Source organism: Podarcis melisellensis, assembly GCF_964234715.1.
Source record: "Podarcis melisellensis genome assembly, chromosome: 1".
In the NCBI taxonomy this organism is placed as follows: Eukaryota; Metazoa; Chordata; class Lepidosauria; order Squamata; family Lacertidae; genus Podarcis; species Podarcis melisellensis.
In genome coordinates this window covers 9,390,772-9,405,943 of record NC_138528.1, presented here as the reverse complement: position 1 = coordinate 9,405,943, position 15,172 = coordinate 9,390,772, and the positions used below count along the sequence as shown (strand labels likewise).

At 46.5% G+C, this 15,172-nt stretch overlaps 1 protein-coding gene across 1 annotated transcript in view; it reads right to left on the bottom strand.

The window, feature by feature from the left end:
- The window catches only part of SYT16 (synaptotagmin 16), a 141,049-nt gene that overhangs the window by 14,239 nt on the left and 111,638 nt on the right, over positions 1-15,172 (bottom strand). The window contains exon 5 of the mRNA XM_081911651.1: positions 14,494-14,750. Within this exon, the coding sequence (XP_081767777.1) occupies positions 14,494-14,750 (257 nt within the window). The remainder of the gene's footprint in view (positions 1-14,493; positions 14,751-15,172) is intronic.

Sequence of the window (15,172 nt, the reverse complement as noted above, 5' to 3'; positions counted from 1 at the left end):
TTCACAAGATAAAATTATAATATAAAAAACACAACGCATAATAAAAATAAGAACAAAACAACAACAACCAATAATACCCCTCCCACAACACATTCAAAGGGGCATTAGATGTCAATCAGCCAAAGGCCTGGTTGAAGAGGAACTTTTTCACCTGGCACTAAAAGTGTATAATGAAGGTGACCAGCGAGCTTCCTTGGGGAGAGCATTCCACAAATGGGGAGGCGCTGCAGAAAAGGCCCATTATCATGTTGCCACTTTCCGGACCTCTCATATATGAGGCACACGCAAAACAGCTGGTCTCATGGAGAGGTGGTCCTTGAGATATTGTAGTCCTGAGTCATTGAAGGCTTTATGGGTCATAGGATTGTAGTCCAACTGGATGACTGCAACAGTGCTCTCTCCCCTTTTGATTCCCAATTACTGATTTGTTGTTTAATCGTTTAGTTGTGTCTGACTTTTCATGACCCCATGGACCAGAGCACGCCAGGCACTCCTGTCTTCCACTGCCTCCCACAGTTTGGTCAAACTCATGCTGGTAGCTTCAAGAACACTGTCCAACCATCTCGTCCTCTGTCGTCCCCTTCTCCTTGTGCCCTCCATCTTTCCCAACATCAGGGTCTTTTCCAGGGAGTCTTCTCTTCTCATGAGGTGGCCAAAGTACTGAAGCCGCAGCTTCAGGATCTGTCCTTCCAGTGAGCACTCAGGGCTGATTTCCTTCAGAATGGATAGGTTGGATCTTCTTGCAGTCCATGGGACTCTCAAGAGTCTCCTCCAGCACCAGAATTCAAAAGCATCAGTTCTTCGGTGATCAGCCTTCTTTATGGTCCAGCTCTCACTTCCATACATCACTACTGGGAAAACCATAGCTTTAACTATACGGACCTTTGTTGGCACGGTGATGTCTCTGCTTTTTAAGATGCTGTCTAGGTTTGTCATCGCTTTTCTCCCAAGAAGCAGGCGTCTTTTAATTTTGTGACAGCTGTCACCACCTGCAGTGATCATGGAACCCAAGAAAGTAAAATCTCTCACTGCCTCTATTTCTTCCCCTTCTGTTTGCCAGGAGATGATGGGACCAGTGGCCATGATCTTCATTTTTTTGATGTTGCTCTTCAGACCATATTTTGCACTCTCCTCTTTCACCCTCATTAAAAGGTTCTTTAACTCCTCCTCACTTTCTGCCATCAAGGTTGTGTCATCTGCATATCTGAGCTCGTTGATATTTCTTCCGGCGATCTTAATTCCGGCTTGGGATTCATCCAGTCCAGCCTTTCGCATGATGAATTCTGGATATAAGTTAAATAAACAGGGAGACAATATACAGCCTTGTCGTACTCCTTTCCCAATCAGTTCTTCCATATCCAGTTCTAACTGTAGCTTCTTGTCCCATCTAGAGATTTCTCAAGAGACAGATGAGGTGATCAGGCACTCCCATTTCTTTAAGAACTTGCCATGAAGGAGCCAACTACTGATATTCAGAGGCAAACAGTAGCCATCGATAGTCACACAGTGGTCTGAGAAGCAGGGAGGAACAGATGGAGGAAGAAAGAGCTTAGGAGGAATTAGGGTGGATGGTGATGGCAGCTGAAGAACGGAAGGAACAAGGAGAATGGGACTGAGGGGAAAAAACCCTGCTTAGGGGCTGGAGGGAAGAAAGTAGAAGAAGAAGAGTTTGGATTGGATATCCCGCTTTATCACTACCCTAAGGAGTCTCAAAGCGGCTAACATTCTCCTTTCCCTTCCTCCCCTACAACAAACACTCTGTGAGGTGAGTGGGGCTGAGAGGCTTCAGAGAAGTGTGACTAGGCCAAGATCACCCAGCAGCTGCATGTGGAGGAGCGGGGAAGCGAACCCGGTTCACCAGATTACGAGTCTACTGCTCTTAACCACTACACCACTGTGGGAGTCATAAAGCCAGAGGCTGAGGTTTTGTAAATACTGCAGGGGCCCCCTGACATTCCTCTGGGCAATGATTACCTTATACGGAGAGGGGAGTGTCAAGCCTTGACCGGATGAGGTAACATGAGATTGGCAAACGGCCATGCGGCTGGACAGAACAAAGCACAATAAAAAGTTACCGGAGAGGAGAAGAAGCATGAACGAGCTGCCCTCTCATATCATGGAAATATTACTGGCTTCCTGCGTCTTTATTTTACTCTAAACAAGCACCACTTGACTGGCTGGCTCCAACAAGTGGTGCCCTCTCTGAGGCTCAATTAAAAGAAGAGGAAAACTTAAAAGAAAAGAGGCTGACTAAAGAAAGCAGTTGAGACGGACTTCAAAGGCTAAAAGGAAGCAGTGGGACGCTGACTTCAAACTTCAAGGCAGACTAAGAGGATTTTAAAAGACACTGTGAGAGGATTTTCGATCCAAGCAGTGGATATCATCGGCTCACTTCGTCCGGAAAGGATTGCAAAGCGCTTATACATCTTTAAAAAAAGATCCCGGTGAGTCGATCCCTTTTTTTTATATTGATTTTAGAAATATGGGCAGTTCCCTGTCATCTCCGCAACAGAAATTTTTAAGAGACTTAAAATTTCTCCTCTCCTCCAACAAATTGGAAGTTCCTGATGGCGATTTGATACAGCTCATTCTGGCCATCGATGAACATTGTCCCTGGTTCCCTTTTAATGGAAAATGGGAAATAAAACATTGGGATACGATCAGGACTCATTTGCATGGACATCCCAGCATAGGAATTCGAATTTTAAATGCTTGGTGCAAGATTCGTTATGCTATGGGCTCTCTATCACCAAAAAATATCTCCATGGCTACATTGCCAAAACAACCTTCAGCTTCATTAATTCAGCATGCTGCTATGCCATGTGTTCCAGCACTTGCTTTGCCAGCACCCCCAGACCCCAAGCCTCCAGATTACAGTGCCTCACCAGAGGACCCAATCCTGCAAAAATACAGTGGTCTGGCTGGAAATGACCCTGCTCTTTCAGCGGCAGAACAAGCTACCCCCTTTCAACGTGCAGTACTTGCCTGTTCCTTATCACAGGATACCATGGCATTCCCTGTTATTGTGCCCCCTACTGGTGCTCCAGCAGGAACTCAAGCCCAGCACCAACCCTTTGACTTTAAAATCTTGAAAGAGCTCCAATTGTCAGTTAGGACAAATGGACTTCAAGCACCATTTACACAGGCTCTTTTAGAAGCCACATTAGCCCAGCTGTTGGTGCCAGATGACATCAAGCTTTTGGCACGTACAGTTTTACCCCCATCAGCAGGTGTACTGTTTGCTCACGAATGGGAAGCTGCCTGCCGTGGTTATGCTCCAGCGTTGTTACAACAAGCAAGAGGGAATAATCCTAATCTTACCCTCGCAGATGTAATGGATGCTATGATGGGGCGTGGGCCCTTTGATCAGGCTTCAGTGCAAGCCACACTGCTGCAGATCTTATTGAGGGATACTGCTCTTGCTGCTCAACAAGCAATGAGAAAAATCCCGGAACCCTCCAGTATTCAGTCTAGGTGGGGTTCAATCAGACAAGAACCTAGAGAATCATATTCTTCCTTTATGGACAGGCTGATTACAGCAGTGAGTAGACAAATTGAAAATCCTGAAGCCAAACAAATAATTATCAAACAATTGGCCTTTGAAAATGCAAATGAGGATTGTAAGGTTGCGTTACAACTGATAATACACAATCCTGCCACAGACACAGCAGCTATGCTTCGCATTTGTCAGTCTGTTGGTACAGCCACCCACAAGGCCCATTTGCTGGTGGCAGCGCAAAATAAAAACCAGCCTGTGGCCACCGATACATTTCCAGCGTGGCAAACCAAGATCATTGATACCTCAGTGTGGGTAGAGTGGCCTCCACCAAAGGAAAAATCCGCAGCAATGGCACCATCTCGTTTTTGAACAGCTTATTTCTGAACAATTGACTTTCGGCCACATTGAACTGTCTTCATCCCACTGGCCCCAGCAGACAGGAACGGTTTGCTTTTACATTGCCAGTATATAACAATTCGCAGCCCACCCAGCGATATCAGTGGGTTGTCCTGCTGCACAGCATGCGGAACTCCCCTACACTTTGTCAGCATTTTATGGATGAAGCATCGAAACCTTTCCACATGCGCCACCTAGAGGTGCTGAACACCAGCTGCATCTGGCAGTGTTTGCTACACCATTGTTGCCAACAGGAATCTTATATGCACAGACGGCCAAGAAGAAGACTATCTACATTATACCCCTCCAAAGAACATTTATTCAGTAATTGAATCCACATCAGACATTGTGATTAAAGGACGTTCACGTGCTATGGCTTTGAGCGGTTTTGATGTTGCATCAATTTATTTGCCTTTTTCACAGACTGAACAGCAGCATTTATTGATCACAAATGCTGCCGTGCAAATCGCCTTAGCGGATTTTATAGGTGTCATAATTTTTAACCCCCCAAAGGATGACCGTTTGACATTTCTGACACAGGTCACCTATGTTTTGGCTACCCCCTTGTCTCTCACACCTCTCCCCTCTGCACTAACCCTTTTCACGGATGGAACAAGAAGTAGGGGAGTAGTGACATGGGAGGAGGGAGGAAAATGGAAATGTTTATTTACCTCTCCACAGTCTTCTGCCCAGCGAGCTGAACTAGCGGCTGTGATTCTTGTCTTTCAATCCTTTCCTACTCAACCTTTCAACCTTATTGTGGATACTCAGTATGTATATCGCCTTTTTGCTATTTTACCAATATCTTATATAACTCCTTCCTTGGATTTTGACTTATTTTCCTTGTTTCTTGTCCTGCAGGCTTTACTTCAGCACAGAGAGTTCCCTTATTATGTTGCACATCTTCGCTCCCACACATCGCACCCAGGGTATTTAGCAGAGGGCAATGCAAGAGCAGATGCAGCGTTGAAGAACATTTCTGCCTTTTCTCTTTTTTCTGATCCTATACTATGTCATAACACTTTTCATCTCCCTGCGAAAGCATTGGCTAAGCAGTTTTCTATTCCCTTGGCCCAAGCAAGGGATATAGTTTCCCTATGTGCTACTTGTTCTAAATCTCAGCTGGCCGTTCCTTTTGATGCTGTCAATCCTAGGGGCACGTCTGCATTGGCGTGTTGGCAGATGGATGTCACACACACACCTGTGTTGGCTCCACTCTCCAAGGTTCACCTCACGGTGGACACCCACCCATGAGGGGGGAAACAGCTCGTCATGTGATCCAGCACACCATTCGCTGTTTCTCAGTCATGGGTAAACCTGCGCGCATCAAAACTGATAATGGTCCAGCATATATTTCTAAAACATTTTCGGAATTTTGTATGTTGTGGAATATGAAATTAACTCATGGTATACCCTTTAACTCCACAGGGCAAGCGATAGTGGAAAGAGCGCACCTGACGTTCAAAACACTATTGCTTAAACAGCTTGGCGGCCGAAGCATACCAACAGCGGATATCCCTTCGGTTGTTCACCAAGTTCTTTTTGTGCTTAACCATATCTTATATCCACATAACAGGACCCGTACCCCCACTGAATTGCATTTTAGGAAGGAGGAGACACTCCCTCGCCCCTTGGTGGTGTACCGACGCTTGCCTGATCCCGCATGGCATGGACCTGTCCCGCTGATTACGTGGGGATGAGGATACGCGGCAGTGGACGTAGAGGACAAGCCTTTGTGAGTTCCAGCTCGATGCGTGCGGCCATGGCGAGCATCTTCAACCGCGGAAGCGCCTTCCTAACCATTGCCTTGCCATCCTTTGCTGCACCGTTATACAAGGAAGAGAAGCAGACGACCCAGTCCAGTTGAAACCACCATATTTCACCTTATCAGCTGGCAAGCCGCAGTCATCAGAATCCTACTCTGGCTGGCAGCATCCACGGCTCAGCCACTCTCGAACTATAAGAACTGTGTTGTTGAATAAGACTTTTAGGGGAGAAAATTATCATAAGATATGGAGGGATAATACTTTTGTACAAGATATAATTATGTTTACTAGTTTATTGCATGCTTCTAAATGTTGGTTATGTATGCACATGCCCCCCTTTGCCAGCCATTCAGGCATAATGCTTCATGGTGTGCCTGTCAATGGATCTTTTCGATTTACAAATATTATATCCCCTAAGCAAACTTTTTGGCCTCCAGTACAATTGACCCTCCATGAGCCTGCCCCCATTTGTTTTCAAATTAGAGAGGGGAAAGAATCATGGGGTATATATCCAAACTGTCAATATACATTGAAATTCATGTTTAATAGCTCTTGTTCTCTTACAGGAACATACAGTGACCAATCTCAGTCTGTAGGAGAGACACGAGTGCATGGCTAATAAACTAGAAAGGAAGCCTACCATGCAGCTTGGAATCGGAATTCTTATATTCTTGGCTTCCGGATGGAAGTTGGCTTCGACATTTATTGATTTTAGTGATTATTATAGTAGTTATTTGCATTATTTTGTGTTGCTATATACAATGTATTCCTTCTTTAATTTCTATGTGTACTGCATAGTTCTCCAGTCCGCGGCCCGCATCCGGTTTCACAAGAGTCACTTATCGCACTCGATATTGGAACGGAAATATAGGCCTCTGATTAAAAAATAAAGAAAGAGGGCATGTGGGAGTCATAAAGCCAGAGGCTGAGGTTTTGTAAATACTGCAGGGGCCCCCTGACATTCCTCTGGGCAATGATTACCTTATACGGAGAAGGGAGTGTCAAGCCTTGACCGGATGAGGTAACATGAGATTGGCAAACGGCCATGCGGCTGGACAGAACAAAGCACAATAAAAAGTTACCGGAGAGGAGAAGAAGCATGAACAAGCTGCCCTCTCATATCATGGAAATATTACTGGCTTCCTGGGTCTTTATTTTACTCTAAACAAGCACCACTTGACTGGCTGGCTCCAACACACCACACTGGCTCTCAGTGCAGGAATCTGGAGAAAGCATTGAGGCATAACATGAGAGAATCATGAGTTCCCAGCTTAAAACAGGCTAATCCCCGAAAGCCATCACTACTACTGCAAAAAAAAAGTAGCATAAATAACGGTGAGCTTTTTCTGGCACCTTGAACCCATGGCCTTCTGCAGGTGCTTCAACCTGCGATAATTTCTCCTTCAACACATTTGTACAATACAGAAGTGTATTGTGCCATGAAAATTACAGTGTGGGAGGCTGGCCTAATTCCTAGCCAACTGTGCTGCAAACATCTTTGTTACGCCTTCAGGGTAACAAAGCCAAAGCATAGATACTGTTGTAGATTCTTTGGGGGGGGGACGATAACTCCCTAAACCCTAGAAATTAATAAATGGTAGGATTTTGATTATTTGTGGCATGAAGGGAGAAATAAAAACTACAGAGGAATTCCTCAGCTAGCCTAGGCAAGATGACCCGGTCAAGCTAAGGCCATCAAGAAAAAATAGAGGGTCATTGGCAATGCAAGAGAACTGTCCTCCCTCATTGACCTGGGGTGACAGGAAAAGAGAGGTTTTTTTAGCAAGGTGTGCTGGGAAGAAGAAGGGGAGAGAGACTAGGATCCATCTTGGGCAGGTTGGCTGAAGGCTGGCTGGGCAAGATGCCATGGACCCCAGGACTGCACTGCTGTGGGGTACAAGCCCATCTTCAAATGACCATGCTGTAAGATCTGGACTCCCTCCATGCAGACTGAAGGTGTCAATAGGTGAATGAACCATATTTCTTAAAGCAATGACAGTCTCTGCCATGTCTTAATTCTCCAAAGGAACACAGACCCTGGATGAGTGCCTGGGTCCCCATGGAATCTTGTAGAGAGAGGGGCACCAACTTTTGTAACATAGAATCATAGAATCATAGAGTTGGAAGAGACCACAAGGGCCATCGAGTCCAACCCCCTGCCAAGCAGGAAACACCATCAGAGCACTCCTGACATATGGTTGTCAAGCCTCTGCTTAAAGACTTCCAAAGAAGGAGACTCCACCATACTCCTTGGCAGCAAATTCCACTGTCGAACAGCTCTTACTGTCAGGAAGTTCTTCCTCATGTTTAGGTGGAATCTTCTTTCTTGTAGTTTGGAACCATTGCTCCGTGTCCGCTTCTCTGGAGCAGCAGAAAACAACCTTTCTCCCTCCTCTATGTGACATCCTTTTATATATTTGAACATGGCTATCATATCACCCCTTAACCTCCTCTTCTCCAGGCTAAACATGCCCAGCTCCCTTAGCCGTTCCTCATAAGGCATCGTTTCCAGGCCTTTGACCATTTTGGTTGCCCTCCTCTGGACACGTTCCAGTTTGTCAGTGTCCTTGAACTGTGGTGCCCAGAACTGGACACAGTACTCCAGGTGAGGTCTGACCAGAGCAGAATACAGTGGCACTATTACTTCCCTTGATCTAGATGCTATACTCCTATTGATGCAGCCCAGAATTGCATTGGCTTTTTTAGCTGCCGCGTCACACTGTTGGCTCATGTCAAGTTTGTGGTCAACCAAGACTCCTAGATCCTAGAAACACAAATGCTTTCCACCTCCTCACCTCTGAGTTGCACATGAGCATCTTCTGGCTAAATGTGAAATCGAGCCATAGTTTTTTGTATTTTCCAGTGAGTCTTGCAGGCAAACCCTTCTGCCTTTTTGCAGAACATTTATTTTGATGAAACAAAACCAGGGTGGGAGGGAAGAGAGAGAGAGAGAGAGAGAGAGAGAGAGAGAGAGAGAGAGAGAGAGAGAGAGAGACAGTCAGGTGTTCAGCTTCCTGGGTGCATGTGTTTCCTCTTCGAAGGTGCTCTTTAATCTCAGACTAGAAAGAGTTGCTATAGAGACCCCTCCTTTCTATTTAAACATGAGCACGCGCTGAAAAGAACAGGACATTCAAGGACTAGAGCAAGCCTACCCAAGCTTAACGGCTTTTGTTTCCACTGAAGCTTTTTAACCTTGATTTGTTTAAAATCATCTTGATGTTTTCCTGCTGCTGATCGCTGTTTTAATTGTTTGCATGTTGCCTTGATTGCCAGCTGGCCGTCGGGTGTTTGGGAAGGGATGCACTAAGGGTTTTGCAAGCCCTGTGCTCAGAGCTCTCACACCTTCCAAGTGTCCCTATTTTCCAGGAACAGCCCTGGAATTACAAAATCTGTGATTTGATCACAGAATGTCCCTAATTCCCCTGCCAGTGCCACCACCAAGAGTTCGGGGAGGTGGGTGAGCTGGCACCTGTCCCGAGCAGCTGTGGCAGTGAGGGAGCATCCCATGGCCTCTCCCTGGTCCTGAATGGGGTAACTGTGCCCCTGAAGGACCAGGTGTGCAGCCTGGGAGTCATTTTGGACTCGCAGCTGTCCATGGAGGCATAGGTCAATTCTGTGCCCAGGGCAGCTGTTTACCAACACCATCTGGTACACAGGCTGAGACCCTACCTGCCCACGGACTGTCTCACCAGAGTGGTGCATGCTCTGGTTATCTCTTGCTTGGACTACTGCAATGCGCTCTACGGGGGGCTACCTTTGAAGGTGACCCGGAAACTGTAATTAATCCAGAATGCAGCAGCTAGACCGGTGATTGGGAGTGGCTGCCAGGACCACATAACACCGGTCCTGAGAGATCTGCATTGGCTCCCAGCACAATTCTCTCTTCTCATGAGGTGGCCAAAGTATTGGAGCCTCAGCTTCAGGATCTGTCCTTCCAGTGAGCACTCAGGGCTGATTTCCTTCAGAATGGAGAGGTTGGATCTTCTTGCAGTCCATGGGACTCTCAAGTGTCTCCTCCAGCACCATAATTCAAAAGCATTGATTCTTGGGCGATCAGCCCTCTTTATGGTCCAGCTCTCACTTCCATACATCACTACTGGGAAAACCATAGCTTTAACTATACGGACCTTTGTTGGCAAGGGACTCCCTGTAAATCCCCATGATTCCCCATCACATGGGGTGTGTGTGAATATTTTGCCACGTTTGAAAGCGACGTAACTCACTGGCTTAAGGAATTTGGATTTTGGCTGTGAGAAGCTCCTTCTGGCCAGAGTTACCTGCAATGTCAGGAACAGACAACCTGTGCCTGACGTACCTGCCTCTTCTGGTTGGAGCACCACAATGCTTGGCATTCTTCCCATCCTGTTTCATAATTCTGCTCCTTAGAAATGCTTGCTGAACGCATTCATTTTCCAAGGCTGCGCAGACTGAACAACTCTCTTCCGAGCTCAAACAATGTTCTTCATTTGAGCCCGGCGGAAAGATGTCATCAGCATTAGATTTAGCTGAATACGTCCTTCACTGCAAGCCACTCCCAGTACAACAACTGAATTTATATACGTGTGGTGGAAGAAAAAAATAAGCAAATAAGAGGAAAAAGGGGGAAGCAATATCCATCTAACAAAGCAAGCAATTACGGGAATGGCCCTGAAATGGTTTTTGTGGTTCCACCATCAAAAGCGAAGGGTTCTTTTAAAATAAAAAATTTAAAAATCCAAATAAGTGGATGTTTGAATGGAGTTTTAAGATACCGGAAATATTTTTAGAATATAAGAATAGCAGAGGCAGCCTTTTATCTCAGCCCCACAATGCAGCCAGACAAGCTACTCAGAGGAGGCTGAATGAAACCCAACTTTGCTGCTTTTTGTTTAGCCCAACAAACCATTGTGTGCTGGTGATGGAACAAGCGACAAGCTTCAGGGCTCTCCCCTTGGCTCATCTTCTTGGTTTGTTAAAATTGCAGATTCCGGCGACATCCAAACCAGGGAACTGGTTTAAGCGCTACTTACAAATCAAGACGGCAACCCACAGTTGAATCCTAGTTTACAAGCCAGGACTGTACACAGCACTTAAACCTATGGCAAACCTTTCTATTTTTAAAAAAGGCTGGGTGGTGAAGTAGTGTGGTGTAGTGGTTAGAACATTGGATTGGGACCTGGGAGGTAAAAGGTAAAGGGACCCCTGACCATTAAGTTCAGTCACGGATGACTCTGGGGTTGCGGCGCTCATCTCGCTTTACTGGCCAAGGGAGCCGGCGTACAGCTTCCGGATCATGTGGCCAGCATGACTAAGCCGCTTCTGGCGAACCAGAGCAGCGCACGGAAATGCCGTTTACCTTCCCACCGGAACAGTACCTATTTATCTACTTGTACTTTGACGTGCTTTCGAACTGCTAGGTTGGCAGGAGGAGGGACCGAGGAACGGGAGCTCACCCCGTCGTGGGGATTCAAACCGCCGACCTTCTGATCGGCAAGCCCTAGGCTCTGTGGTTTAGACCACAGCACCACCTGCGTTCAAATCCCCGCTCAGTCATGAATCTCACTGGGTGATCTTAGGCCAGTTACGGCCTCTCAGCCTGACCTACTTTACAGGGATGTTGTGGGGATCAGATGAGGAGGGGAAGGACCGTGTATGCTCCTTGGAGGAAAAGGTGGGATATATAGCAATAAATAAACAGACAAGTATTGTAAGATTTGAGTACAATTAAGCTGGTTAAAAACACACACACATCTGCCTCTGCATCTTATAATTCATAACAAATTGTGGGAAGAGAATCCTGCAGCCTAGGCAGCAGGATTTAATCTCTGCTCATTGGCTGATGAGCACAGCTGAGAGATGGGAGCAGATCCGTGAGAGGGTGAGGATTTAAAACGGAAGGGAAGGGGGACACTTGCAAAGGTCTTTGCAAGTCTCCTCCTTACCTTCTAATTTCCAATATCTCAAGCAAAGGCAGAGGACTGGAGAAATCCCCTCCTCTTTCAAATGAAGGGGAAAGGAGAAAAAGAGGCATATTTTGCAAGCAAAGCCAAAAGCACCCTTTGAAACAGGCTCCTTTAAAGGAAGGGGTGGAGGCTGCTTCAAAGAGTGCTTTGCAAGTCTCCCCATGTTCCTCTTTTTAATCTCTGACCCTGGTTTTACAGGGGAAGCTCAGGAAGACTTGAAAAGCCACAGAGAAATTCTGACATGTGGGAGGCCCCATGTCCCCTTGCAAAAAAAAAAGAGAGGAGGAAATGTGGATCTCTATTTTCCCGCTTTGAAATTGCAACACGAGCCCTTGCAGGAGAACTGATGCACTCATCTTTGTAGGCTTCGTCCCCTCAGAAAGGGCAACCAGGCCCACAATGTTCATCAGCTGTGGTAGGCACTAAAAATATTTAGGGAGGATATATATTTTCCTGCACAAAGACCTCTGGGTGGATCTGACACACAGAAAATGGCAGGTGCTCCTTTGCCTGCAAATTTCATCCACTTAAGTAAAAAAGGAAGAGGTTGCAGCTGTTTTAGATTCCCCATTATTGTCAATGAGGTGGAAACAGAACTTGAGATTTAACAGGGCATCTTCAAACCCGAATAACAGATTGAACTGGAATGAAACAGAGTGGATCTGAAACATATCAGACTGCTTCCGGGTGCTATTGGTACAAGAAAAAATCTATCAACTTAGAAGGAAGAGGAGGAGGAGGAAGAGCTGAGGACAGAAGGACATAAAGATATCTGATCCGCCATCTTGCTACCAGGGTGGCATTCAGAGGGGGCAGAATTCCCAGCCACTAGGGGGTGCTAGACTATCAACTGCCTTAACTATGGCTAAGGACCCATCAATGACTCAAACCTACAGAGCCACTAGTGAAAAGCAGATATTCCCAGTTTGTAGGGAACAAACCAAATTCTAAGTAGCCATCTGCCAAGTGCCGCTGTTTTAACTGTGGTTTGTTAACTTTGGTTAATGATAACCATGGGCTTACCATTATGTTCAGCAGACCATACTTTTGCTTGGTAATCTGAATCTGCCGGAAAGATTTTATGTTAAAAAAAACTGCAAACTGACGTATTTCAATAATAGCTGTCAAGCATGTGGAGGGGAGAGAAGTATCTGCAGCTGCAGAATTTTATAAAGCCTTGAAAGACCTCGTTTCCCAATCCCCTTCATAGCGATTGCTACAACATCCTTATCTGGAAAAGGATTCTGGCAGGCAAACGTGTTCTGTAAAAGCAGGCAAAGTCAGCCCTCCAGATGTTTTGGGACTACAACTCCCATCATCCCTAGCTAACAGGACCAGTGGTCAGGGATGGTGGGAATTGTAGTCTCAAAACATCTGGAGGGCCGAGTTTGCCTATGCCTGTGTAAGAGTCACTGCATGAATCGAAGTGATGGACACCACGTTCTCGAGGGCTGAGCAGGCGGGGTTTGCAGCTGCCTTATATATAAGGTCAGACGATGGGCCCATCGACCTACACTGATTGGCAGGGTCTTTCCAAGGTTTCAGACAGGAAGGGCTCACCCGAGAGGGTTTTCTTTCTGTCCCACCACTTTCCCTGGGGAAACCCACTGTTTACGGCTGAATCAGAGCAAATTTCAATCGGGTGTTCTGCAGATCGACTCTCGTTCCGATATAGCGGTAAACATTGGATCTTTCTGGGGAAAGCAGTGGCGCAAAGGAAAGCCTTCTAGAACCCCTGCCAAGAAGTCATGGACCAAACGGAAGAAACTGCAGGGCAAATGGAAGTGTGGGTGAGCATAAAGTGTCTCCTGGCCCTGGCATCTCTCCTGAAGGTGCCAGGAATTGAACCCAAGGCCTTGGGCATTCAAAGCAGATGATGTACAGTTAAGCTATGGCTTTGCCACCATGCACGTTGGTGGTGCTAGATAAATAATAGTAGTAGTCAAAAAGCATTCCATATTAATAACAACAACAACCACCTTTAGGAGTTATCTGAAGGCAGCACTGTATAGAGAAGTTTATTAATGTTCAATGTTTTACTATGTTTTTATATATGTTGGAAGCCGCCCAGAGTGGTTGGTGTAAGGCAGTCAGATGGGTGGGATATTTTGATGATGATGATGATGATGATGATGATTTTATTTGTACCCCCTCCATCTGACTGGGTTCCCCAGCCACTCTGGGCAGCTCCCAACAAATAGAAAAGCAGAATAAAACATCAGACATTAGAAACTTCCCTACATAGGTTACAGATGCTTCAGGCTGAGTTTTTTGGGGGTACGGACCCGCCAAAACCCGGAAGTACCGGAACGGGTTATTTCTGGGTTTCGGCAGTTGCACATGTGCAGAAGCGCTAAACTGCGGTTTGCGCATGCGCAGAAGTGCCAAATCCCAACCTGTGTGTGCGTAGACGCGCCGCTGCGGCTTGCAAACGCTGCGGGTTGTGAACGTGCATCCTGCACGGATCACGTTTGCAACCCGAGCGTCCACTGCACAGGACTGCCTTCAGATATCTTCTATATGGGCTTTCCATAACTGCAACTACACATTATCCATTCATACCAAATGGACTTAACACCCACAACCTTCCAGGCTGTGAGCGCACACGACGTTCCTAAAAAGGAGAGGTATCCCAATATTGAGTTTGACCAAACTGCAGGAGGCAGTGGAAGACAGGAGTGCCTGGCGTGCTCTGGTCCATGGGGTCACGAAGAGTCGGACACGACTAAACGACTAAACAACAAATCCCAATATTACAGTGCTCTTTCATTCATTAACTCATTTCATGACATTAAAACATGGTAAACAGAAATGCAGCCGCCCTAGAGAACACATCTAAGAAGGAATGAAACAACCTCCACGTTGCAAGAACAACTGCTTTTTTTCTTACCTCCGGGCTCCAGGCCGATGAGCTGTCCGTGGCGTCGTTCCCTTCGAATCCTTGGTTGCTAAAAGCCGTCTCCATTTCCAAGCTCCCTTCCGTCTCTTGCCGGCTGAGGCTGGGCGTTGCGCTGACCTCCACTCCGGGGTCTTTGGGCTGCCCAGAGCCCCTGCTCTCCGACGCCGTTCTGGAGTCGAGGGATAGATGGTCATCTTCGTGATAAGAGAGGTTGTCTTGGTAACTCAGTTGGCTGAACCCGTCGAGATCTAGCACATTTTAAGAGCAAAGAGAAAAATAATTTCAGCGGGGGGGATTGAGACCAGCCGTTTCTTTATCCCTCAAGTGTGCAGATGCTTTAATCCTCTGCATCACAGGGCCTAGAAGTGATAACTATGCATGAGGGATTTGGGAATCCTGAGCCTTCAAAGGAAGAACACCTCTTTCCAACGGAATGGCAACGAAGGAGCCAAACCAGCTTCTCCCTTGGGAACCAACCGAAGGGCCTCTTCGCCCAAAACCCTAGGAGTTTTGTTTTGAAGTGCACACCTGAAAATGTAGGGTGAGTGACGAGCAGCTGTTTGAGAGCATGTGCATCATGTACATGGAAGTCAGTGTGCAGAACCTTTGCTGCCTTGCGTGACATCTTCGGAAGAAGAAAAGGCTAAACAAATCCAGAGTGGAGTCCCTA